This window comes from Gavia stellata, chromosome 2, assembly GCF_030936135.1.
Source record: "Gavia stellata isolate bGavSte3 chromosome 2, bGavSte3.hap2, whole genome shotgun sequence".
NCBI lineage: Eukaryota > Metazoa > Chordata > Aves > Gaviiformes > Gaviidae > Gavia > Gavia stellata.
Genome location: NC_082595.1, coordinates 40,403,136 through 40,429,950, shown reverse-complemented (window position 1 = coordinate 40,429,950; position 26,815 = coordinate 40,403,136). Strand labels below are relative to the sequence as shown.

At 42.3% G+C, this 26,815-nt stretch overlaps 1 protein-coding gene across 2 annotated transcripts in view; it reads right to left on the bottom strand.

Moving 5' to 3' along the window:
• SASH1 (SAM and SH3 domain containing 1) overlaps positions 1 to 26,815 on the bottom strand; it is a 575,518-nt gene that overhangs the window by 30,316 nt on the left and 518,387 nt on the right. The window contains exons 7-11 of one of the 2 annotated variants that reach the window (XM_059828717.1): positions 22,236 to 22,276; positions 20,625 to 20,711; positions 18,659 to 18,771; positions 16,977 to 17,078; positions 2,132 to 2,264 (exon numbers count right to left, since the gene is read on the bottom strand). In XM_059828717.1, the coding sequence (XP_059684700.1) occupies positions 2,132 to 2,264; positions 16,977 to 17,078; positions 18,659 to 18,771; positions 20,625 to 20,711; positions 22,236 to 22,276 (476 nt within the window). Of the gene's footprint in view, positions 1 to 2,131; positions 2,265 to 16,976; positions 17,079 to 18,658; positions 18,772 to 20,624; positions 20,712 to 22,235; positions 22,277 to 26,815 lie in introns of those variants that run through there. The other variant, XM_059828726.1, reaches the window with a different exon arrangement.

Here is a 26,815-nt window from a genome sequence, read left to right as displayed (position 1 = left end):
AATTTATTGCAATTTTACTGATGTTACTCAATGAAATTTTATGGCCAACTCCCCAAAACCTAGCCACCTAGGATTTCACTTTACTTCACATTCATAACAGACTCAAGTAACAGCAGTAAACAGCTCAAGAACCGATCCAGTCAACCACAAGTAACTTGGAAGGCCAGACAGCAATCCCCAAATCTGACCACAGTATTTTTTGAGATCTTGCCCTCTGACATATTCAAATGGGAATACAGACCTACATTATGAGATATGGAGATGGACAGCATTTATCAAGCACTTTTAATTTGCCACATGAAAACTTGGGTGTGGGGAGAATTTACTGAAAGAAAAGTCATAGATATCTACTCCTAATGCAGACTTGGCTACTTAAGAGGCCTTCTACTTATGTAGAAGTTATGCAGAAGTAATTAATGTTGGTTTTTAGCAATAATTGTTTTTGCTACAGTTTTCCCAAAAGCCAATCTACACAGGAACTCCAGAGTGATAGATAAAGTGCAAACTCAGAGTTATAGATAATTTATTCAGGAAAGCCTAGAGTTAAAACAGAGAAGACAGGCAGGAGATGGAGAAAGAAGGAAGCACAGAAAATTTTTCTTTTGAGACAATTGTTAATTCAGTGATTTTTCTGTGGGGGGCAGGGGTGGAAAACTGTGGGAAAAAACCTGGAAGGAACTGGGACACTTAAGTGAAGGACTGAAGGAGAAAAGGAAATAAGGAGGTGAAGTGCTGTAAGAGGGGGAACAGAGACCAAAACACACAGTTAACATGCTGAAGAGAAAGTCTGCTCAAACTGCAGGAAGGCGCCTGCACGCCCAGCGGCCCCTGGGCTGCCTGCTCCTGCAGCTGCTCCCACCCCTGGAGCCTCCTCCGGCTGATCGCTCCCTGCAGCTCTTCCCAGGCCCACAAGGAGGGAGGGGGTAGGAAAGGTGTCTTTGGGGTCCCTTCCCCACAGCAAGGGAAAACTAGCCCTGGTTTTTTTGCCCTTTCTCATAAACCATGTTTTTGCTTCCAAGGTAACCCAGCTTTATGCTCACCCTATGAGGTGACAAAACCTTTTCAGACCAAGATAGCTGGCCAGCCGGTCCAGAGCTCTAGGCTGGCCCTGCCTTTCACAGCAGCCGGTAACACCATCACGCCAGCCAGTAACACCGTCATCACACAGGAGAGAGGCAGGCTAGGTCATAAATCTGCCAACAGCTTCCTGCCACATACCCAAGAAGATGCACACGTTCTCCTTAAATGCACTAAAAGGGAATCATAATTCAGCTCAGCAAACTGCAAAGCTGAGGGGAATCAGCATGTGATCCCAGGAAGGCCACTAACATATAGGGGTGCCTACAATTCCAGTGAGAACTCAAGCAGGGCTGTGCAGAGAGGCTACTGAAGCTCAGGCTCTGTTAATCTGAGTGCTCACACACGGATACAGGTCATCCGGAGTTAATTCTATGGCATGTTCATGGCGCTCCCAGGGGCTGAATTCTGCTTCCCATTTCCCCACCCTCCTCCTCCTCCCTTCTCTCCCCCTCTCTCTTGGCAGCAGGGCTCATTCAGGAGCCAAACTGCAAGCAGGCTCCCCCAGAAGTAGGAGTTAATATTATATGAGGCAGTCGCTATCCCACAAGTATGTCTGATAGAGTTTCGGTACTTTTGCCATAGGATGATGCCATGTGGCACAAGTGCACCACCAACCAGCTGCTACCCTCCCAAAACTAGCGAGAGCTTCCCCTGTGTGCCGTTCCAAGCCTCGGAGAAGGGAGAAACGTGGTAGTGGCTCTGCTTACCTCCTTCCTGAGCCTGTGGGACAGCCAGCTGGGACTGGTCCTAGTCTCACTCCCTCCCCAGCATGGGGCATAAAACATAAACCAAGTTCTAATCTCTTCCCAGCGCTGCCCTGGGAATTCCAGGAGATCAGCAGTATGCACATCCTAGGCTGTCAGCTTCCTCCTTCCGCAGTTTCAAAATGCAAGTTCTTGGGTAAGGCATGCACCATAGACAAGGCAGTCTTTCGCATCGTCCCTTAAGAACACTCCACCCCTCCCTCCTGCAGCCCTCCACTTTCTGTCCCCTCTCAACAGAAACATGTATTCACACACACAGTTTTAACCATATGAATGTTGCTTTTTACCTTCTGTGCTGGGTTTTTTCATTTCTTCCACTCTTATGAGTTTCTTCCTGACTCTGCGAGTAGAATTCACCAGCTTGTGCAACCTCTTAAACTTCACCGACTCCTCTGTTTCATCATCGGATTGTTCTCTTGACTGGCAAAGAAACAAAGGGAATATTAATAAAGTAATAGTTCCACGGCTTGCTCCTTCAAGTCAAGTTAACCCAGCTCATCTGCTGCGCTGTGTCAATGCAGTTCTGTAACTGGTGTTATATTGTCAGCCCAGGTCAGACAGAAACATTTAAATTACTGAGGGTTTTCTTTTTTCTTTTTTTTTTTCTTTCTTTTTCTGAAAGCGTGACATACCATTTTGATTTCTAAATCTGTGCAACGTAAGATCCTAGGCATTGAAATGCATTCCTGCCCTTGTCTTTCTTCCCATGCATTGTGTAATAACTACTTCCATGTCCTCTCTCAGTACGTTTCAGGCAGGGCTCTTTCCCAGGGCTCTTCTTACCATACCAGTTATGCTCCTGTGGTTTGGGTCAGTCACTGGTCTGTCTGGCATCTCAGAACTTGCTGTTTAAACCTGGTTATATACAGCTTCTTCAAACTGCAGCTCTGTCATTGACGACTTCTCTTTTTTCCCCCCCAGTCTTCCCAGAAAATCAAAAACAGCAGCACAAGAAAGGGACGGGAAGGAAAAGGAAGGAGGAGACCTCATCTGCCTCGCTCACGAACTGCCACAGCTACAAAATATTCCTTTCCTCCTCCCTGCTCCCTACACTCCTCCTGAAGGCTCTCAAGGCTGGAATTAAGACGGACACAGCATTCTTCCAGCACTGACCAAGGGAAAACTCTGACCTTTTCAGATATACAGTGCAGTCCATATTCCCCAGCATCCCGTTTCGTTTTGCATCTGATCCAGTATGCTCAGTTCCAGCTGTTTTCCCTCAAGTATCAAACATTACAGAGACAAAAAAAAATTCCCCTCTCTCCAGCAGCAGTGACACAACAAGCTGAAACAATCCATTCCTTGTGAACGAGAAGACGACTTCGATTTTCGAGCCAGATTCAACGTTCAATGTGCTACTTCCTCTGTTTTAATCAGTTCAGAATGTGGAAGGCGGCAGGGGGAAGGGAAGGGGAGAGGAGGAGAGGAGGCTGGCAGGGCTTTCCAGCTCAGCCAGGACAGCCCTGGCACTGTGCACTGCTGCACATTCCTGTGTGCAGCGCGGACTCCAGCTGGAGTGTGGTATGGATCGTATACCTTACTTTGTTTTCACCCGTGGTCCCAGCCAATTCGCTGCATTCCTAATGGTCAGCTCTAAAAACCCTCATGCAACTTCCTGTCAGTGCAGCTATCTGGATTTCCACAGTGCGCTCATCCTTTTTTCTCCTTAATTAAACTTTTAAAAAAAGAAAAATCCCCAACAAATGCAAGCCAAAAAAAAAAAAAAGCCACCCTCTCCTCTTCCCCAGCAAAAATGCTGTCTACTTATCCGAAAGCTGAATGAAAGACAAGCCAAATATAAAAAGACTTTCTGCTTTTCTAATACACTTAAATATAAGGATGTGGTAGTAACGGTAGATGCTGTGGGGCAGGACACCAATTAGGAGTTGCACGGGTACACTTTCAAAGGCACAAACAGTGCCTGAAGGAGCCGGGGCAGCTCTGAAAGCCTACCTCACAAGCACACACCTCACAAGGCCAGCAGAACCACACCAGAGCAAACTTCAGCCACTTTCTGCAAGGGCACTGGCAATGACTGATTTCCCACAAACTTCGTGTTACTCCAAAACAAGAAGAAATACCAAATGGACCACATATGGCAGTAGGAATTGCCATTCTGTCATCTGAGAGCCACAGGAATGCATTTTTTATGGGTACAGGCTGGCTAGGTAATTAATAATCTTCCTTTGGGAAAAACAGGGCTGTAAAGAAGAGTACCAGACTTGTTTATATCAAGATAAATTAAGCAGCAAGATGAGCATTAATTCAGAGATTATGGCTGGGACAACTTAGTGACATGTCAAACAAGACAGACATATTTAGATAAGATGATGAATGGATTATTGACCGTAATCAAGAAGTTTAGTCAAGACTTCTTCGGCCATTAAGCGCATCCTGGCAAGCAACCATCATGCATACTCTGCACTTGAGATATGTTTATTTTAAATGCAATTACTGTAAGTCATTGCTTTCCTTCATTACTTTTTGTACACCCTGGGTTTGCAAGACTACTGTTTGTAAAACTGTGAGCTCTGTAAGACTTAGCACGGCTCATACTCGGTCCTCCCGCCCAGGATTTCATCAAAGATTAAACAACTAGTCTTACTTTTCCACCACTGGTATCCAATAAAGAACTGCCCCCCTCAGGGTTATGAAGACTCAACAACGACAACAAAAGTTTTTACAATGTCTGACATTTGCATTCACGACTACCACCGTGAAAGCGAGCACCAAAATAGCCGCAGTGCAAGGTACTGACATCAAACCCGAGTGGGTGGTACAGGGGTTCCCCACTACACTTCAAAACAAATGAAGTCCCATGGTAATCAAGTGCCAGCTGGTTTTCCCTGCTGCTTCAGGACTGCTGGCACCCTTTGGGCTGGGATCGTCCACAAGCAGCAACAGACTCTTCCTAGCGCTGATGCTCAGCCGAGAGAGGTGGGACCAGCTCGTGCTTAACAACAGGAGCTGCCAGATAACGGGTTGACTAAAACCAAAGTCAGTCTCTCTCCAGCAGCCTATTTCCTATCACATCGGGTAGCATGTGGCACGGAAAATCTTCTGTAAAGGAAAAGGATGGCTAATAAGTTTACGCAAAAAGGCCTAAGAACATTGGTGACTATGCCAGTGGTGCCGCTCAGGAAACTTTCTTGTAAAATAATGCTGATTCCTTGAAAATTAAACCGTTTTGAAAAAGGGTTATTTTTTATTCACTTCCTGTTTTTGAAACAATTTTTTTTTAAAAAGAGTCCTTGAAATTATAAGAAGTTTCCATTTTGGCACATGGGAAACAGAGCTTAATTTTCCAGCTCAACCAATGCTTTCTTTTACAGCTAACATTAAACAGAAAACAGAAATGTAAAGCATTCAGGCCATAAGCGACATATTTGGAAATCACTGAACTTCAACGCTTTGACTTCCCCGACCCACTCTACCCTCCCTGCTTCCACAGTCCGAATTGTTTTTTTTGGTGGCTGTCCCTGACCGCAGATGGGAAAATCACCCCCATCTCCCCAGCGCGTGGCAGGCCAGGCAAATGGCTTCCTGGACTGCACTAGCAGCCAGGCCTTGGCACAGGGCTTCGGTGCAGCCGGCTGCCAGCCCCTCTCTCGCCCTCTCCCCCCTTAATGAGCGTTTCAGCGTGCTGCAGCACTGCGAGAGGGTAGACATAGTCTGTTAAAGAGGGAACGAAGCGCCTGCAAGAGGCTAGGCCGGAGGCTCCCCGGCACGGGAGGAGGCCATGCTGCATCGCCCTCCGCCAACACCTCCCAGCCCCCGGCTCCTGGCCATCCCGTCAGGTGAAGCCTTGGCATTGTTAACGTGCCGGTAAAACGGTCGGGGCCCCTCCATCTCCCCGTCCCGCCGTGTGCCGCCGGAGCAGGCCTCTCCCCGTGCTCCAAGGGGAAAACAAACGGATTTGCAGTACTGTAAATAGGAACAACTTAACTTCCATCTCCTCCGCTCCAAATTTTTCCATCCGAAAGCCCATATGGCTCAACTTTTAATTATTTTGGCTAATGCTGTATGTAGTAATTCTGTGGTGAATGCTTAAGTGTTTCATTTCTGGTTTCCAGGGCAACATTACATCAGATTGCAGACAGCTGGCTCCACAGCCTTAAACCATAACAAATTGGCCAAGCCGATGCACAAAAATCGCGCTTGCTTTAAAGAGAGAGTGCAGGGCTCGGCCGGGCTGCCGGGGAGCCGGCGAAGCCTGTGGGGCCCCCTTGGCGGGGCTGGCCGGGCGGAGCCGCCTTTCCCCACAACGCTTGGAGCAAGTGCATCCCCAACACATCTGCAATGCTCTCACAGTGCGGAAACCCGCCAGCTTGGAGAGCTCGGCTGCACAAACGTGTGAAGGGCTACAGGGAAACAGGGACTAAATTAACAGCATCTGGAAATTCCAAGGACTGCATGCAGAGGACTGCAGCCACCACGTACCACAGGGCTGGAAAACTATGGAGACGCCAAGGCCCATCCCCACCACCCAGCTCTTCGCCACTAACAAACACGGCCACAAACCTATGAAGATGCTATCAAATCCAGGAGAGATCAATTCCCTCTGCCACCTCTAGCATCTCTTCTGCTTGGAATACTTTTCCTACTCATGCACCTCTAAAGGCACGCTTTGCATCCTCTCGTACCTAAGATCGAAGTCAAAAGCTTTACATTCAGGAACAAAAAGGAAATTAGCAGATGTACTTTGATATTCAAGGAGCTCTCTATAGTTCTGCTCCCTGCGCCCTCTTTGCTTTCTCTCCAACTTTTCTCACGCAGGCTCTATGCTGCTGCCTGCTCTAGAGGCAAGGCACACGCCTTGCTCTGCCGCTCTCTAACATCCAGCCCATTTCACACGCCATAGAAATAACAATCCTAACCTCCCCCTTTGAATTAGTGCTTCACACACACGCGCGCACACACACACACACAGAGAAAACTAACATTTATTAGGGTACTTGGAATTAATTGGCAAAATGTAAACCAGAAGTAAGTAGCTAGCTTTCGGCAAAACTATGTTTGGAAACACTTCAGGATTATAGCAGCAGCCCTTAAAAAACACAAGATAGGCAAAGCCTGCTAGCCAGGTCCTAATAAACATGTTTAAGAAACACTAGGACAATATCCAGTTAAAGTATCATAACTGATTAATCTGTTTCAGCTCCATAAACAAAAACATATGTAACTTTTACATGAGCTATGTGAAGCCATTTAGAGAGATGTTAAAATTTTACAATTTGCTTTATGCTCAGCAGTAGTTCGGCCCCAAACTGAAATCTCTAGGAAATCTCCCATCTAAGAAACCAGGAAATCTCTTAGTATCTGATTAAGCCCGAGCTGCAATTATTTTTGGCTATCAGACAATTCTTGTTCAGCAAAATGGGGCAAAAATACACATTCAGACTTGTGGGCATATCACATCACATCCCCCAGCCCTGGCTAGCTTACTTCAGAAGTACGAGCTCTATAGTAAATGCAAAGAGATTTTGCTGTTGCTTTAGGAGACGTGGCTACACGTGTCCTTTCTTCTTTCTCTCTAACAGGCTTTGCATCCGCCAAAAAAAACAACCATTCTAACTTTTTTTAAAAGTTTTATTAAAGATGCCTGGATAAAATCAGAGACAGGAAAATAGAACAGAAAAGAACTTAAAAGCCCAAGGAAACGAAGAGGAGAACTGAGAAAAGCTATGCATGCTGTGCTGTGCCTAAGAATAATCACAAAAGCCTTTTCTCTTTCTCCCTCTCTGAAACAGGAGGCACATCCTCTCCACATCACGCTACATGCTCAGTGACTTACCAGCTTCGGCATTTATAGGCCTAAAGCTCAGTTTCGAGTAATTCCCCCTGAGTCCTCAACTGTTGTCAGCTTCGTAACCCTAAAATTTAGGATCAGACCCTTCTTCTTAAGTATTGTATTTGCTCCGAATCCTGTGCACAAAATGCCTCTTCTCTGGAGTTACATTATCAGACACCAAACCGACTCCGATTCCAGCGCTGAATATGTAAAGAAGAAAAAAGCGTGATGCTGGACTCAATTAGCTGTTTTCTGCTCACTGATTGATTCCCCCAGTTACTCGCTAGCTGCATAACTTGCAAGAAAGGCATAAGTCATCAGCTCTAAGCAAATCTTCTATTCACCACAAGGAAAAAAGGGAGTGTTGTACATGGCAAACAATCCCTGTTTTCACTGACGAAGGCTTGCTGACCTCTTGCTGGCCTCCAGTTCCTTAATTACTGTCTATGGAATTTCAGTGAAAGAAAAAAATACAGAGAATCTCCGCAAAGCCAGGACGAAGACTGACCCTCAAACACGACCGCTAGAGTGGAGGCTGTGTCTGTAGGAAATATAACTTAAGCCCTTTACCAAGCTTTTTTTTATTTTCATTTTTTTAATTCTTTTGACAAAAAGCCCCCCTGAGAATTTCCCTTTATAAAAAGACTAATTTGACAGAAAAATAAACCATGCTTAGATTTTTTTTAAATTAGTGAACTTAGATACTTTTTTTTTTCCTTTCCCCTTGGTTTCAGCGCTATAAAAAAGAACATCACTAAGAATTGGAAAAGCAAGTTATGTTTAATTTAGAAATCTCAGACTGATCCAGAATTAGCCATGTTGCAGCTTTATGAAGCATTGTAGCATGTCTTCCAACTTCTCCTCCTAGGCTAGGCTCGGACCTCGCATCCTAAGAAAGAGACTCTGAGATGCTCAAGTAAATTGTCACTCCTCATATAGTCAACCATACCTAATTCCAAACCTTGGGACAAATCCAGAATTTGGACAATTCTTCTCAGAGCACAAGAAAACATGGACCAAAACCTCTACTAATTAGGAGCGCTGCTATCCAGTGGTGGAAAGCAGTAGCAAAGGCATACCACAACAGCACCTTCTTTAAGCCAAGAAAAGATTGCCCTTACCCAGGACCACACCATCAATGTTCAGTTAATCTGGATTCTCTGCAGATCAATCACACAGTGAAATCACAGCGGGACTAAACATCTACTTCCTTTGATGACTGGCTGATTTTAATGAGCCACCTAGCCAAATATCCTTTTTCAAGTCCTCCATCTTTGTACTAGTGACCATACACAGCTTTTCTACTCCCTAGCGGTCATGTTAGCTAGATTTACTGGTGTTTTGTAGCTGGGTTCTTACCCTTGAATTACTTCAGTCCCAAAACTCTGATGTAAAACCCTATGGAAAATTCTAAGCTTCAGATAAAACCAGCTAGTGTTCTCCAATTTCAATAACATACCAGCCCACATCAAGTGAAACATGACAGCAACTTCCTTGAAATGTATCCCAGATTCCCTTAAAAGTTCATGGCCATGAGTGAAACTGATCTAAGTTTGGGGCTTTGCAACTTGAGTTTTGAAGGTTTTGAGTTTCATTAAGAAAGTTTCGCAAACCTCTAGTCCTTGCAGAGGCTGTTTACAGAAAACTGTGTAAAGCTCAGAAGCATCATATCCTGAGGTTGCAAACAAAGGCCTCCAAAATTTTTAAGAAAATTAACAGAGGTCATAAATGTTTTTGCCACTTCCCATAATTAACTGCAGGAGTATGAATTACAAAGGCTGTGTAAGTCTAAAATGTGCGGTGGTAGTGTCAGCCCCCCCAGGTAAGCTGAAGGAAAGAGCAATCCCATGTCTGGGATTTGGTCTGTGATTACGTACAAGGAAATCAAAGGAGCATCCAATGACTCATTTGGTGAAAGATATATTACACATTAGCTGGTGACGACACTGCTTGCTGAAATTAATGGCAAATATTTGTCGTAAGTAACAAGAGCACAAAAATTTAATTCTCCCAGGAGGTCTGTCTTGATGCTAGAATAGCTGCTTAGGCAAATTCCTAGATGTTAACTGTTTCCAGGTTTTAGTTAAATAACTTCGAGAAGCACACTGCCGATGTTTGCGTCTGCAAGGCAGACACATTTCCTCATGGCAAAGTGTTTCTCTCACTGATCAGCATAATTAATTTTAATGACATTACTACTGTACTCATGTATCACTCGTCATAGGTCTATGTGGCAGAATGAAGCTCTGCATTACATTATTCCATATCTGTTACAATACAGCATTCCTTTCCAATTTTCCTGCAGACTCCTCTATGCATGGGAAAGAGATTCTCTAACAAGGCTCTCTCAGCTGCATCTTGTGTTTTGGCAAGGCTAAGAAGGCCTGGTGAGAATCCCTATTCTTTGGAGTAGGCTGTACTATTAATGAATGGAGTACACCGCTGGCAATGGAAACCAACCTCCCTGCATTTCGGAAAACCAAGGGTGGAACAGCAATACATGAGGTACAGTGAAATTCATATCAGAGAAAAAAAAGAAAAAAGAGAGAATGAGAGCCCTGTAGTGAAGGGTGTAGTAATTTAAATTACATTCTTATAGTATTCTCAAACAATCAAACTATTAATGTTACCGTCCTAACTGCGAGGAAGGAAACACCAACGGCAGGCACGGGGGGCAAGTGGTAACCGACAGGAGGGCAATTAAAATTTTCTATTGTACCACAAGCAAAGATTATTCAGCCTGGGTCTGCCAAATAGGGCAATGAAACACATGGCTTTTGAGATTCCTAACTCTTGAACTGAGGAAGGCGTTGTTCCAATTTAATAGGCTTGGTCTCAGAAAAGATGGGGGCAGGGAAACCACATTATGGATTACAGCATCTCCTGCTGGCTGATGCATGCAAAGAGAATAGGAAAAAGCTGTTACCACTGTCCCCCACCCTCTAGGTAATAAGCAGAGAAATTAGGCAGCTGCCCAAGGGCAAAAAGGTATAAAAAAGCCATGTGTTAGAATGAATGTTAAATTAATTTGCCTTCCTACCTCCCACCCTCCCCAAATACATGGCCAAATATTTTGCAGTAAAGTAAGTCAGTAGGGCATGTCTGAATGCAGTCAAAATAGAAGTGGTTATGAACATGCTTAATTACAGTCACTGCCTGCACATTGCTGCAAGCTCTGTTCTCTGAGTCATGATAGCAGGAAGATTTTTCTCAGAGACCTTACAACAGACTAATTACATCCAGGCTTCACATCTGCAGGAGCAACTCCTACTGGTGGTGAGCAGGAGGTTTACTTGGGCTACATTACTGCCAACTGCTCAGTACAACCCTGTGGTGACAATGTTTAGTCCCCCTAGGGACACATACCTAGCCGCGTTGTAGCCGACGACAACATGGGCATGTCTTGCATGGTACGTAATACTTAAAGAAGTGATATAGTTTTATTCCTAAATAAATGCTTTTCTCCTGACAATTCTAAAGCATTCTGGAAAATTTCAGACCACATAGGTAAAGAACTCCTTACAGCGATCTATAAAACCAAATATAAGCACATCGATGGTCTCTCGCTCTGCTATCATCACTCTGACCTTACTTAAAACTTTGTGTTGCGTCCTGGGAACTGTAATGACGATTTGTGTTTCTCTCATGAAGGTTTTTGTATTACTACACCCATGGGAAACCCTGCTCCTAGGCATGGATAGAGAGGGGGGGAAAGACCGTAACAAAATATGCTGTAATTCTTTTGCTACTAGCTTTCACCGAGAGGTGCTGGACACCGTCCCCGAGATCAGTGGAAAAGGAGGGCAGCCAGCACCTCCTAGGACAGGTCCCTGTGGTATGCATATAGCATGGGAATTCAGCACTGTAATTTTGAAGCCAGGTCTTATTATTGGCTCTTTCTTCATCATAACTGTTACTAAGCACTGACAGTATTATAGGAACTTGGACAGTAATAATAAATATACCATCCAATACAATGAGGCACATCAGTGCCTTTCAGGAAATCTTAACAGAAATTGGGTCACTAGACTCTTTGGAGCAAAGATGAAAGCTCTGCATTAATTCGTAGCCAAGCTCAGCATCAGCTCACCTCCATTACTTCAAAAAGCATGCAAGGCCTGGAGGTGGCAACAAGCTCTCCAAGAAGAACTGAATCATAGAAATGTCCTCTTCCACCCTTTAGCATTTCACGGAAAAAAAAAAACTTACAAAAACTGTTATGTCCTGTGATAACAGCAAAAAAAAGGCTAACACAGCGCATAGCTTTCAAAATGCTCGAAGTATCCATGTTGCTTTAGTTTAAACACTACTGTTTAAATAAAAAACCCCTCATCATACCCTAGTCTCCACTGATATCCAACGCTGGTTCCCAATACGCATCGACTCTGAGCTTAGTTCTAACAAGTTAAACAGATTATACCAAAAGAAGGGCTTTTTCCTGTTTACTGTAACAGTCCTGTAGTATGAGCAATAATAATGTTAACAAATGGTTAAAGATTTTAAGAATCTATCAGTAATATTAATAAAAATAAATTTAGAAATTGCTGTATTTAGAAAGCATCCACAATCTGAATCACTGAAATACAGAATAACCCTGAATCATGTGGATTTACTGTAGTTACACTTACATTTACTGTTGAGGTAATTGGGGCTACAGAAGTTATACTGCAATTACTTCTTTTATTCCTACTCTTCGCACTTACCAAACAACACAGTAACGACTGTCGTGAGATAACTCTACCAGACGTCATCTTTTGTGAGAGTCAGCTTTGCACCATAGGTAGTACAATCCTGATTCAACAGCTTCAGCATCTCTCGGATTGAGACGAATATGACCCAAAGTCCATTCTCATCTGTTATTCTGCCTTTGACAATGGTAGTAGACACAAACCCAATACTGCACACCCTTTCAACTTTTAGCCCCATTTAATGGCTTCATAAATGAAAAAGTCCTCAGGAAATAATATGAACAACAGGAGCAACAAAAATGATCTGACTCCAGCTAGAGCTGTTGTTGCGTGGACTCGATTTGCTGCCACCTGTTACAAAGCGGAATGATAGAAGACAGAAAAGAGCAGCAATACAAGGGGGCGTTTTCCCCAGCATCGGCCTCACGGCAGATGCAAACGTGCACGGCACGCCTCCAGGTCTGCACAAGTGCTGCCACTCTGCCCAGCGAAAACAAACACGGTGCCAGTTTCCTACTGGTAACAGTGCCATGCTGACAGTCCTGGGTAAAGAAATGTTGGGAGAGCAGGGAGGTAAAACAGCACTGCAGGCTTCCCACCACCTACCCGCAGGCCATACTGTTGGAGGGAGATGCTGCTTTTGTTCTCCCTGCTCATAAATTTTATGGCCTCTCTCCTGAGGCTGCTAAGGCCACATGTGGCAGGTGGGGAGGTCTCAGGGGAGCGCGGCACAGCTCCCTGCGGCCCTTCAAACGAAGGCCAGCTAGGCTACCTGGAAGTTCGTGTTAATGAGCTCTGGGTGGCTGACCATTATCTGCTGATCAAAACAAAACACAGAAGCCCAACCAGATCAACAGAACAGTTCAGCCCAGAGACAATTACAGCTTCATTTAACTTGCATCTACAGAAACTGGCAGCAAAGTTACTTAGCGGTTTGTTTCAGTGGCAGCGCACATACGATACACACTTCTGTCACAACCTCCCTTCTGCTTCTCTCCTTTCCCCCACTCCCGCATCAAACACAGCAACTGGTACCAATTAGGAGTCTTTCAGCAGAAGACACACAGAGGAAAGGATTTATACTGGTTTCTTCTAATGCTGGTTCTCCAAGCTGGGCTGGAGCCGTACCAGCAGGGCTCTGGGGATGAAGCAGCCCTGTTTAAGATGAACAGAGAATTTCAGCCCCCAAAAGTTATCAAATGAGCTTCTATCTTTAAGAAGCATAAAAGGCACCTCAATGTAAAGAAAGAATGCGATACGATTTTGAAGTCCTCTCTTTCCCTGGACCTTCTGACTCCTGAGGACAAACAGGCCCTTATCTAAAATCCAGAAAGGGATCCATTTGTAATCTGCACCTGCTTTACATCCCAACACTTGGCACAAGGCAGTGAAAGCTTCTCTAGTGTTACTGTGAGCAGCCTTCATCTCAACAGAGATGAAACATAAATTTTCAGAAATAAATTTGTAAAAAAATGATGAGGCGTTTTAGACTTTTGATACATCTGACTAAAAAGAAAAACAGTTTCAACTGCATTCCCACACTAGCAAATAAATAACATGCTTACTTTGTTGTGACACAAAGGGACCACAGTAGTGAGACTGAAAGCTACAACCTGCTCTCAAGTGGCAGAGAACCAAGTCACCTACTGGCTTGGCAAGGCCTTTGCTTGTTTGTTTCTTAAGAGCAAACAAACAGGACATACGATTAACAGTACAGCAATGACATTGGGCTGCCTCCCGTTGGATGCCGAGACGACAACTCTTCAACCCTTCAATCCTTTGTGGTTCATCTTCAGGGTTTAGTTTTGTAAGGGTACGAAATGCAAGTTTCCATTTCCTGGTACAGTAATTTAAAAGAGGAGAAGCTGGGAAAAAGAATCCTTAAATCAATCTTTAAAATGAGTTAAGGATCAACACCAGTGATGTTAGTCATAAACACATGAGTTATACAAGTTTAAAAAAAAAAGTGGTCTTTTTTTTTCCTAAAAAGGAAAACAACAACAACTAATGATATTTGCCCCTTAGACGTTACTTTGTAGGTGGCTGTTCTTATGCTGTGGGCAGAGCTGACTTGAAAGCAATGGAGTACTCAAACCCTTAGAACACTCCAGACATTCTGCCTTCATTTTCAGACTCTCTGATTGCTTAGATTCTACCTTTTTTGTTTTTTCTTCCTGAAATGTAGTCATTGGGCAAAGCTAGACCAAGATTCTCCACAAAAACCTAGTGACCCATCCTCCCAAGTCTTCCTAACTACCAGGTGTCTCTGCCTGCTAAGATAAAATGAGAAGGGGGGGGGGGGGGGGGGGGGGGAAGACATTATACTAGTGTCTTGATATCTCTTAAATCCCCAAGGTTACCAAATAAATATATAGCAAGTAAACTAAAAATTATTCTTTTCCTAAATTCTCTCAATCTGCAATTATCCTGCAATTTGTTTTTATCATTTGTGTGTACAAAATGTTTACAAAACGATCAACTATGATCACAATGTTCCATTAAAAACTGCCTAGTAACAATTTGGCCATGAGACTGAAAAAACAAGAAATCAGAAAAAATGCCAACAGAGCCAGAAGAGCCATTGCCCAAGGAGTTTTAATTCAAACCAGAAACTTCAGTTTCAGTGACTCATATTTTCAATTACTTTCTGAGGTTAGAAGGCAGTGGGCTATCTAACAGAATGTTTTTAATATATGGAAAAACATATTTGCTTCATGGCCTCTATAAAATGAGTGGGGTAGTTAAGTTGAGATTTCAAATTCGCAGAGTACAAATCACACATACGGCACTGAAAGTCTAACCATTTGGCAAAGAAAAGGCTTGAAGACAGAATCATCTTTGCACCTTTCAAAAGCTGGCGATTTTAGATTAATACAGATGTCCTTTGGCAAAACAGTCTGGGTGAACACACACCCTATCTCTAGACATGTCTGATACTTTGCATGGTTTGTTTTCCTTTCTTGCGTGTCAATTATAGCCCAAAGTCTTTCACTCCAGTTAATCCTAGTTTCTTTCTTGTCCACAAAAAAAGAAGTCAAGTTGACTTTTGTTCTAACATGAAGTTTCATTTCTGCAGATGATCTGCTTTTCCCTTGAAGGCAAGCAGATTCACAGCTTGTTAAATGTAACCAGGATGAAAATTAGGAGCAAGGGCAAAAATCTTGAGAGGATTCCACAACGAAGGAATAGAGATCCCCCACTGAAGTTAGCAGGAAGGTGGTTTAAATCCTACCAGAACAGCAGAGAAAGGCAACAGAGCTCTTGGCTCAAAGTGCAAAGATGGCTTAGGAAAATAATTTTAGAGAAAAGGTGCCAAGTCAGTCCATTAGGGAGCAAATACTGAGTCATGTTCAGTCCTCAGAGGTATACACAGATTTCAGTAACTTCAACACAAGCGTAAACTGCCATCAGAAGATTTAAGAGAGAAATTCAGTATCCTTCTGAGATTTGACCACAGTAAATGAGAGTTTTCAGGCTTTTATGCTATAGGTACCTTAGCCAAAGGCCTTAAGAGGGGAAAGTTCAGGCTATAAATACTAATGAGGAAAAAGATCAAGACAACTTTCAGCAGGCAAATCAATCAGTGCAGAAGAGTCAGGATCCTTCCTTCTCTATTATTTGCACATTTCTGATATATCAGAACAGAGAATAAGGCGACGCAGTCCCCCTCCGCTCCCATCTAACTGAAGATAGGCTTTTTCTTTTTAATACAAACGAGAAAATCCATCTCCACCACAAAAATATTTTAAACATCTTCATAAAATGACATAGCATTCCTCTTTTCATTTAGGGAGGAGAAGCTAACTGTCTGCTGCAGTTAGCAGGAAATTCCACTGGCAATAAAATAAATAAATCAATCAATGGTCTCAAAAGCCTGTGATTCAATTATATGGGTTACAAAGAGCTTGGATTTGACAGCCAAATGTGTTCTTCTCTAAGATTTATCTGTGAACTTTCAATTAGAGAAATGAAGTGGAATAAACTACTCAGTGAAAATGAAGATATTTGGAAGGAAAAATTAATTAATTCAGTATGGCATGACACAAAGACTGTCTGGTGCCCATAAAAACAACAGAAGCTACACAGCTCAGAAGTAAAAATGAGGGAAGAAAGCTGCCTTACTGCTTATGGGTCTGGCAAAAGCTGCAAACTCTCTGGGCTGAGAGTTAGCAAATGCAGAGATAGAACTGTTTGAAAGCAGCAGGCAGCTAGGACTTAGCCAGACCCTCATCTAGAATGTATCAACAAGGGCTAGGAAGGCCCGAGAAACCACTTCTCAGTTACCGTGCATCAGCAAAGTGAAACAGTTCCCTATAAACAACCTAAAAAACCTTTTCTGTGCATTGTGGAACACAGGCATTTCTATCTGGGATCACTTGTGCTTCAAAGGCTCAGTGACAAAGGGCCAGATTAAAAAAAAAAAAGGAAAAAAGAGATTATACAATAAGATCGTTAAAGTCTACACCAACAGACCTTGAAGACTTAAAATCCATGTTAAAGATATTCTGCAGACACAACATAGCATCACAAAGTCAAATGACACATTTGCTATTAAGGAAATCACCAGGTAAATCAGGATATTTCTGTACTGCAATAAAAGAATTTAAATATTAAATGATACTGGGGAGCTATATCAGAGTGACAGGTACTTACGTTACAATTGGAAGACCCATCAAATGTTGAGTAAGAACCATCAGGCCATTCTGTAGCATCTACAGTGCTCGATTGCCTGTGCTGGGCTTCATACTCCTTCAGCTGAAATTTGAAAAGACAGAGAACATTTTCCAGTGAGAAGCAGCTATCAATGTTCATTAAAATAGCAAGAGTTAATGTCCTTTCAGGTTTTCCCCCCTCGTATCATTGTGGAATGGGGAAGATCAGAACTTTTGCATTGCATGTCTCACTTGTTCAAAATAAATTAATTTGCTTTAGAATCAGAAGTTTTAATGATGAGGTGTTTTTTTCTTAAAAGGGAGTGATCTGTAAATACTGAATTTTGATGAACCATCATTGGTAAAATATAAATTACACATCCCCATCTCAGAGGCACAGTTTACAGCAGACAGACTAAATCACAATAGCCTGCCAATTTCGTAGAATCATAGACTCATTTAGGTTGGAAAAGACCTTTAAGATCACCAATTTCCTTCATAAAGAAAAATGATCTGCAGTAAAGACTACGAACCATCTTTCCCATTTTCCAATAAAAGGCTTACGACGGAAAACCAATCCTACTGGAGTCAAACTGTTGAGAGGATCATCAAGAAATGATGATATTAAACAAACAAAAAACTCCCCAAAAAGTTGCTACTAGTAGCTCAGACCACTAGAGGGAAACAGCCCCAGTACACATACGAACCATACAGATTAGGTACAACCCTCACCCCACAAAATTTTTTAACAGCAGAGAAGTAAAAGAATTCCCAATATTACGACGTGGTTTTCTGCACCTCTAATGGAGCCCATACAGAATACCCTGTGTTCCATCACAGTGTTTTGCACAAGGGTACAAAATCAAAAGGGGTGTGGAAACTTTAACATTGACCTTTTTGCTCCTGAGCAAGTAAAATCTCAGCCCTATGGCTGCAAAAATACAGTTCCTTACAGTTATTTTTCTTGTGGTTTATTAACATTTAGATTTAGTAAAGAAATAGTTCTGACAGCCACTGTACTTATCAAAAAATACATCTGTGTTGATTTTAATGTCAAATGCCCAAACAAGCTGAATATGTTTTCTTGAAGGCTCTTAAAACAGAACACCATCTTTTTGGCTAAGAAACAAGCAGAAGAAATTTCAGCTTAAACGTTAGTATTTTTAGAAGTTTTAATTGCTGAAAACGGAAGTCTTCAATCAAACTGCCCTTCAGCCATCAGCAGCAGGAAAATAATAATATGTGTGTTCTGAAACAAATAAGGCAAGCTCAGCAAAACTTGAAGTATTCCTTTTAGTACTTAAACAAACCTGCGAATGTGCATGATAAATAAAAACTAGTACAGGTGGGATTCATCTTACCTTTAGACAGCTGCAATGAAAATGTATATGCTTGAGCTTTTCTCTGATAGGCAGCCTTTATTGCCAATGGAGAGAAGGAAATGTTTTTAGGACTTGATTAATTTGCCATACGTTAGACTTCTATTTTTGTTTGAGCTAAATCTCACTTCTTCTCATAAACAAAGGAATTGCTATCTAATTTATGCTACCTAGTGCGATGGGACAAACAGGCAAGCTTTCTCCCCTTCTCCTATGTTTTCTGAGCAAATGAAAACTCCAGATTGGTATATTCTACATCCTAACACATGCTTCTCCAGGAAACTGAAGTGTGTACATATCATACCCTAGCAAGTGCTTCCTCAATGGTGATCATCTTCTCTTTGACCATCATCATCAGCTGGATCCGTTCCTCATCACTCATTGTGATCTCACTGGCCACGTACCCTACATCCTCTCCTGGAGAAAAAAGCACAGAGATAACAAGCATGTGTAAGAGGTCATGCACAGAGTGGGGTATACTGAAATTGGATTTTACCCAGTGCTCTGAAATCTGGTCGCCACGTGGAGTGGATGTGGCTGGCCAGAAACAGACCCTCCCCAGAGCGGGCTCATAGTATAATTTCAAAGGACTGAATGATTTGGAAGTAACTGAGCAAGAAAAGGAAGTAAATCAGGCCTAGAAAACTAAGTTTACTCTGACACTGAAAGCAGGAGAGCATGCCAAGGAGAAATAAAACGTGACTGTCATCACACAGTTATTGACCCTGAAAGACAAGAATCAAAAGAGAAAGTGCTAATGCTGGAAAAGTCCTGCACCCAGCACTGAGGAATACCATAGTCAGCTGCCAGAGTGGATGGGAAGCCCTTCCACGAATGGCGTGCTGGGCCCTCACAGCTCTCTGCTGTGGACTGGCCACATCCCCCAGTTTGAGGCTGCACCTCGAATACTGTGTTCAGTTTTGGGCCCCTCACTACAAGAAAGACATTGAGGTGCTGGAGTGTGTCCAGAGAAGGGCGACGAAGCTGGCGAGGGGTCTGGAGCACAAGTCTTATGAGAAGCTGCTGAGGGAACTGGGGTTGTTTAGCCTGGAGAAGAGGAGGCTGAGGGGAGACCTCATCGCTCTCTACAACTACCTGAAAGGGGGTTGTGGTGAGGTGGGTGTTGGTCTCTTCTTCCATATAACTAGCGATAGAACGAGAGGAAATGGCCTCAAGTTGCACCAGGGGAGGTTCAGGCTGAAGATTAGGAAAAATTTCTTTACAGAGAGTGGTGAAGCATTGCAACAGGCTGCCCAGGGAAGTGGTGGAGTCACCCTCACTGGAGGTGTTCAGGGAACGTGTGGACGAGGCATTGTGGGACATGGTTTAGTGGGCATGGTGGTGTTGGGTTAATGGTTGGACTTGATGATTTTACAGCTCTTTTCCAACCATAGTGATTCTGTGATTCTATGATTCTATCCAGGCTATCTAATCAGCCACTGAGCTGGCACATGGTGCTGGATATATTGAGGCTCTCAACTCCAGGACCTTTCTTCCTTGTATGAGGTTGGTGTGTCAGCATGGACAGTTAAAACTTGCCCTGAGAGCCAGCAAGGACCCACGCTTAACTGAGAGTGTAAACGTGTCCCTTTTCAGCCTCCTCAGTGGGCTTCTGTCATCTTTCACAATCCATCTGAACACAGACATAGTGACGTGGGGAAGCATCTGTTTGCAACAGATACACATGGGGAAACAAATTTTCTGTGTGAACAGAAATACTTAAAGTAATGCACAGCTGCATCTTTTGGAGAAGAACTAGAAAAAGATAGAGAAAGACACCTGACAGTTTAAGTGGAATCAATCCTACATTTGCACTAGTCACCAGATGCACTTTTACTACTCCTTCTTGTAGTGTCTTCTCCTACAATGAGAGGCTGGATTCAAGCTTAAAGCAAAAAGGTCAAAGTAACCAAATGGCAAAGAAAGGAGAAACAACTTTCTAATTAAAACAGATCAACATTTCTGTCATCAAGCCAGGATCAGGAAAAAAAAGCATCTTGTTCATTTACAGATATTACTTATATATTAACTGCATCAGTTTGTGCACATGCATTCACTGACAGTCAGGACCGAAGGCATCCCAGCCTCACGCAGATGCAGTCTCACAGAATATGATTCTTTCTGAGCTCTGTCATGATGAACCAAACCTGAAATACTTCCAGATCCACAGACCCCAACTGCCATGTGGTTGCAAATGCATTTTACTCCTTTGTGATGCTGGCTCCTTCTATTTTATATGGATAGGTTGTGTGTCCTCAAAAAAGATTTACCTTTTGAAGTCTGCCTCATCAGTCCTTTCTGGTTCTTTCGGAAATTTTGCCAAAAAAACTTATTTTTCTTTTTCCAGTCTGCTTTCCCTAAAAGGAAAGTGGGGAGGGAGGATGAGGGAAAAGGGAAAAAGAATTTCAGAAAGAAACATTAGTTAGTAAATGCTAGAGAAGCTTTCAAGCATTAAGTTATATTTTCTAAGTCAAAACAAGAATAAAGAAATCTCAAATTTTCTGTTTTTCTTGATTTTTTCTGTACTAGAACTATGCTGATTTAGCTATTTCAGGGAAATGCACATTCTTTTATGATTGCCAATGCTATAGAGGACTGAGATAAGCCAGTAACTTATGTATTTTGAATTATAAACAGAAAATATTTTACATTCATTTTGATATCTGTTGAATTGTTAATGTCAAGTCCGAATGTGTTTTTGAAGTATTTTGTTGGTTTATTCTCTTTAACTGAACCACAATTATGCAGCCTAAGCCACAACTCAGATAAGTAATTTTCTAATATGTGTGTGCAGATCTATAGAGAAAAGGAATACTTTAGATATATATAAATGCACACATACGCACATTCTGCTACTTGGCATGAGAAATTTTGTAAGACCATCAGCTACATCTGACTCTTGCTGTCTGTATGCCTGGACTGTACAAGGCTGGGTCTCCATGTCCATTAATATCAGTTCTGCGTATGGCTTGATGATCCAGAAGTAAATAATTTGTTCTAAAAAAGAACGGAATCTGGCTCAAGGTAGGGCATATAACTGTGTTCCGTTGAATTAACCAGGACACATGCTATAAAGTTTATGCCATCTGCAAAAGAACATCCTGTGCCTGATCTGGCAGAAATGCTACTGATACAGAGCTACTTCATCCCTCTGCTTTTGAAAAATTCAAATGAGCACAGCTTATACCATGCCACTGAATTTCAGCATGTGACTATAGTGTTTTGGATCTCGCCCTAGAAGCCCTAGAGCTGGGTTTATAGATTCTCTGAAACACAGCTTAAGTTTAGACTGTGTGGAAATGTCCCTAGAAAAAATTAAAAAGAAACAAACAGAAAAAACCTCCCAGTTTTTCTTCTCCTCTCCAAAAAGCAAAATAAAATTTGTCCAAAATTGTATCAGCTCAGCTAGTAAGTTAGGATAGCAATATGAACTAATTATAGTAAGTTAAAGAGAACGTGAAAGACAACGGAAAACAAACACGTATTTAAGAATGCAAAATATTTCAGAAAAAAAGGAAGAGACTCTGGCATAACATGAACAAGAATAACAGAAACCCCAGTTATTCACTGGCAATGGTAGTTTTCAGAGTACAAACGGATAGGCTAACAGTGATCTAACATGCAGACATTTGAAATTCAATAGAAGTCAAAAGATGCATATTTATCACATGACAATGCTGGTTGGGCAGTCTCAGTGATCACTGAGACACCCAGCATCTAACTTTTAAAGCTGCTAAGTCTCGCCTCCCCACCCGCCACACAAATGCTGCTAACTTCTGCCAGCATTGTGTTTACTCAGCTCTTCACATCCCAGCCCAAGCAAAACTCAAAACCTGTTTAAGAATTCCATAGAAGTATCAAATAAAATGAAGTATACTGACCTACAGAGCCTTCTTCCGAACTTGATTTATGAATGGAGAGCCTAGGACAAAAAAGAGAAATGGTCTTATTGATGTAGGCTTCTCACATTTCATAGGAGCTGCCTGATTACAGTAAATCATAGTTTCCAAACAATATATCATGAGCTGTTTTCTCTTCCCTTTTCTTCCCAGCACAGCAAGTTGGAAACAAATACTGAACCCACTGGTCCAACCACAGTAACTGAGTTCCCCTCTTAAACATGTCTTTGGTGACCAGCACAGAAAAATACATCCCGACAGAGACCTATGGTTAAGGCAAAGGAGTCTAGGGATCCCTCAGAAAAACACTTTTTCACATACTTCCCCCTTTCCATTTGTAAAACAGTATTTTGGCTGCCTTAGAAAGCGTAGCACTGGAATGCTGTATTTGTTTAGCTCTGTAACAGTTTTCAGCCTGTTTGGTTTTTATCTGAAAACGCTTTAAAAATATTCATTCATTAAACTTTCAGAAGCTACTGTGTGGAAGAGAGGAGTAGAGATTTTTTAAAGACAAGGTGAAAAAAGCTTGTCCAGACCCTTTGAAGCACAACCATAGATGACTGGAGACTACAGCTTCTTTCTCCTGAGCCCCTTCTATGTGCTTTCCGAGCAGTGTATACTCCCTTCCTCAAAAGCTAGCTGGAGAGACTTATTTTAACAGAACGTGGACTTTACAAACAACCCATTAAAAGAGTAAGTAAATCTTTTTTTCTCGGTCTTTATGTTCATTGAACTAGTTTTCCAGAATGGATTACAACTCAGTGCCAACGATTCATTGTGGGATCTCTGATGAGACATCACCCCCCTTCCTTGCCTTTTTTTCTAAGTGGTGCTAATAGAAATTACCACATCTTGAGCAATTCTTTGAAGCCTTCCTGTGGGAATCACTATTTAACCAAGCTGCGCCAAGCCAGTGAAACGACTTCTACCAGCTTCAGTGGCTTTGCTGGAGGCTCCAAGTGCAAAGCATTACTGCAGTGTCTTTGCTGAGAGCTTGGCCCCACGACATGACAATGCCCTATTGTGTGGTGGCTGTACTGCAGCCACGCAGAACAGAAACATGCGTACCCCAGCACACCAAGAAGACCTCAAGCCAAATCGTTCTTTGAATGAGGCCATATAAAAATACATGCATGCCATACTCTAGTTGCTGTCCAGTGTTTGCACAGGTTCCTTGCGTTTTCTTAGACCCCCAGAAGAGGGCAACGAAGAGTTTTTGATCGATTCAGTAAACCACTTGAAGGAAAATTTTAGTTCAAGCCAGATCAGCGTTTAAAAGATGTAAGCAACTACTGGACAACGTTTTGCAAGCATGAAAAACATGCTCATCAACTTGCAAAGACATCATTAAAGGGGAAATGAGACAGTATCAAGTTTCAGTTTGATTTAGTAATTCATCTAGACAAGGAGGGTTTGGCACAGTGAAGCTCTGAAATATAACCTCCTTCAACCTCAGACATTAGAAATTTAACCCAGCACAAACTGCAAACCAATTGAACCAACCAAATTTCAGATTTGTAGTGCACCAGGCAGAGGGAGACATTTAGTGTTTTCCTTGCTGATAAAGTTTACCCCGAAGGGGAAAAGTTAATGATAGAGGTGATATACCACCAAATGCTTAGTTTTTAAGAAGCCTGAATAACAAATGCAGGAGAAAAATACAACCCCCATACTTTCTGAGTAAAAACTCCAGAAAAGCCAGTGTCTAAATTTGAAGACTTTCAACAGGGCCTGGATTTCATCCAGACACTTAAAAATAAATTTGTCAGCAAGTATTTTTCTAAATAAAGGTAAATTAGATAAAAAGTATGTGGATTTGCATATGGAGACAACTAAGTAAAAAGAAAGCCAAGTTCTGTTGGACTGACAGAATTAATCCACTACATGTTTTGCACCCAAGCATAGACCTCACCCATCAAAGCACTTACTCTATTTATCTTAAATGAATGAACTTAGTATCCATGAAATGCACCAAATCACCATCCTTAGAAAATGAAATCTGTTAAATATCAGAACTTTGCCTCGCTAGTGAAATCAGCCTCGAAGTGGAGAGGCAGTCTCTTGTGCTCTTCAGCCTCCAAATCCATTTTAATCCTTTTCTTCTCTTATGCAGTTGCCAACAATGATGCAAGTACGTAGCAGGTGTATCAGCAATGTTTGTGATGTGGACATCTGTTCACTGGGAATCAGTCTGAGGCCACCAACTCATCGCACACTGGCCTCCAAAGAAGGGGAAGAGTAGTAGGAGCAAACTTCTGACGTGCCTGAGCTATAGGGGGTGAGGAGAAGAGTAGGATCCACAGCAAGCAGACCACCTTCTCATTTATAACTGATTTAAGAACTATGCTGAGTTTCATCAGAGGATGCAAATTCCAATTATCATTTCACGCATTCCCTAAAGAGGAAATCTTCCATGCCTGGGCTGACCTTGAAAACGCTAACAGCTGGTCCGAAGAGATGGAAATGCTGACAAAACCTACCACATAGAGCCTGATAAGGCACTTGCTTTTTAGTTCCACCAGACAACTCTGACGCTTAAAAATCCTCAGTGAAATCAATCAAGCGTTTTACTTCCTAGATGTCTGGTGAAAAATTTCAGAGTACCTTGGAGTCCTGTATGTTTGATTTGCCAATTACACTCCCTTACTCTGTTAAGTCTGCAGCTCCTCTGTGAACGTGCACTGAAAGTGATTTGTGTTCTTCCATTCATAGACTGATAACTTGTACTGAAAGTTAATGATGCAGTGACACTTGGCAGAAGTTTCAGCACTGCGTGTCTGAAAGGGAGCCAAATGCCATTACTCCACTGTGGAGGCCTTCATTTTTGTTGTGGTCTGATGTACAACTTCATTAGCAAGCTTTCACATGAAATGTACTCTGTCACAGCATTATAGCAGAAGAAATGTATGGGTATTTGTTCAGACAAGAAGGAAGAAAAAAAGATTTATGGCCAGAGGGAAGGAGTACTTCCTTATCAACCCATAATCTCTGGAAGCGAGCTACAGAAGGGGTCAAAACTTTAATCCATTAATCTCACAAATTCAAAACCATCTCTAGGCCGATACTTTGGGCCTCTTGGACCCAAGCTGCTGAAATAAACAAATGGGGGGGGGGGGGAAGCAGCACAATAGATAATCTAAAAATGTAGCTACTTTTGGGAGTAACCAAATATTACTGCCTTAGAGAGATGATGGGTTTCAGCAGAGTTTAGTAAATTACATCAGACCACTCAGTGATCAGTGACACAAAATTTAGTAGCAACAGCCAGGGTGGAGAACCTGGACCAAGAACTACCTGATTAGAAAGACTGGCTTAGCAGAATTTACATTCAATGCTAAAATGTGCAAGTACACAAACAGGACTGACACAAAAGTCAGTCTTTCACATGCTGGAAGTTTGCAAATGACAAGAGTACCTGGGGATACCAGCTGAGGAAAAACCAACATGTTAATCCTAAAGGGCATAAGGATGGGAAATTCCAATGGCAGTACAAAGAATGAATATATGTGGGAATAGCTGTACAACCATCATTACTCATGCTCAAGAAAGACAAATTCAAACCAGCAGCAGTAAAGAGAAAAGCTGTTAGAATAGTCAGGGAACGAGACAGCTTATCTTACCAGGGAAAGCTAGAAAAGTTTTGTCTGTTCAGTCTGTCAAAATTGCAAGCTGCAAGAAGATTAATTTACTGCCTATTAATAAATCAGGCACAGGAACAAGTAGACGTAAGCTGGAAAGAAATTAGAAAAGAGGAGTTAACGTTTCCTAACTGTTTGGACAAACTTCCAACAGTAGGTAGAGAAAGGAAGGGCAGCTTTAAAAATGAACTAACTGCTTTTAAGAGGGTGTTTGAAAGATAGAGACCAGACCAGGCGTCTGTGATGGCAAAGATCTGGACATGAGGACTGCCTCTGGAGGGCACTTCTGGTTCTTCTTTTGCAGCCTGTGGGTTTTGTACGAACAATGGCAAAGCCAGGCATCCAAAACGGTCTTTGAATCTATCTTTCCATAAAAATGCTGCAGTGGGGGTGACCTTGCTATACCTAAGTAATCCCTCCCTTTTATAAATTAACCCTTGAATCCTGGAGGCGGGCTCCAAAACCTGGAGCGCAAGAAAGAACCCATGCACACATTTGTGTCGCAAGCCAACTGAGACTGTATCTGATTATTAAGACCGGTTTTAACTAGGCTGTATCGAGCTACTATGCTACAGCTTTTGCTGTTAACTCTGGACTGATTCTGATCTCAGACAGAATAACACCAGGGCTTATCTCGCATACAGAGTGGTTGATTTTACAAGACACACAGTTGCACGTGCTCCGAGATGTGAATATGCTGGTACACCGCAAAACTGGGAAAGGAAACAAATGACACCATGTGCTGCTTTCATGAACGCCCCTGTTGATTTTTGAAAGCTCATCATTCTCGAAACAGAACAAACATGGGAACTGAGAATGACAGGATTTCTGATGAGTTTTTGTTTCAACACTAAGTATTTTAAATGCAGATGTGCTTTAACACATGGCTGCATCTCATTTATGGACCATAAAATCCACAGGTGC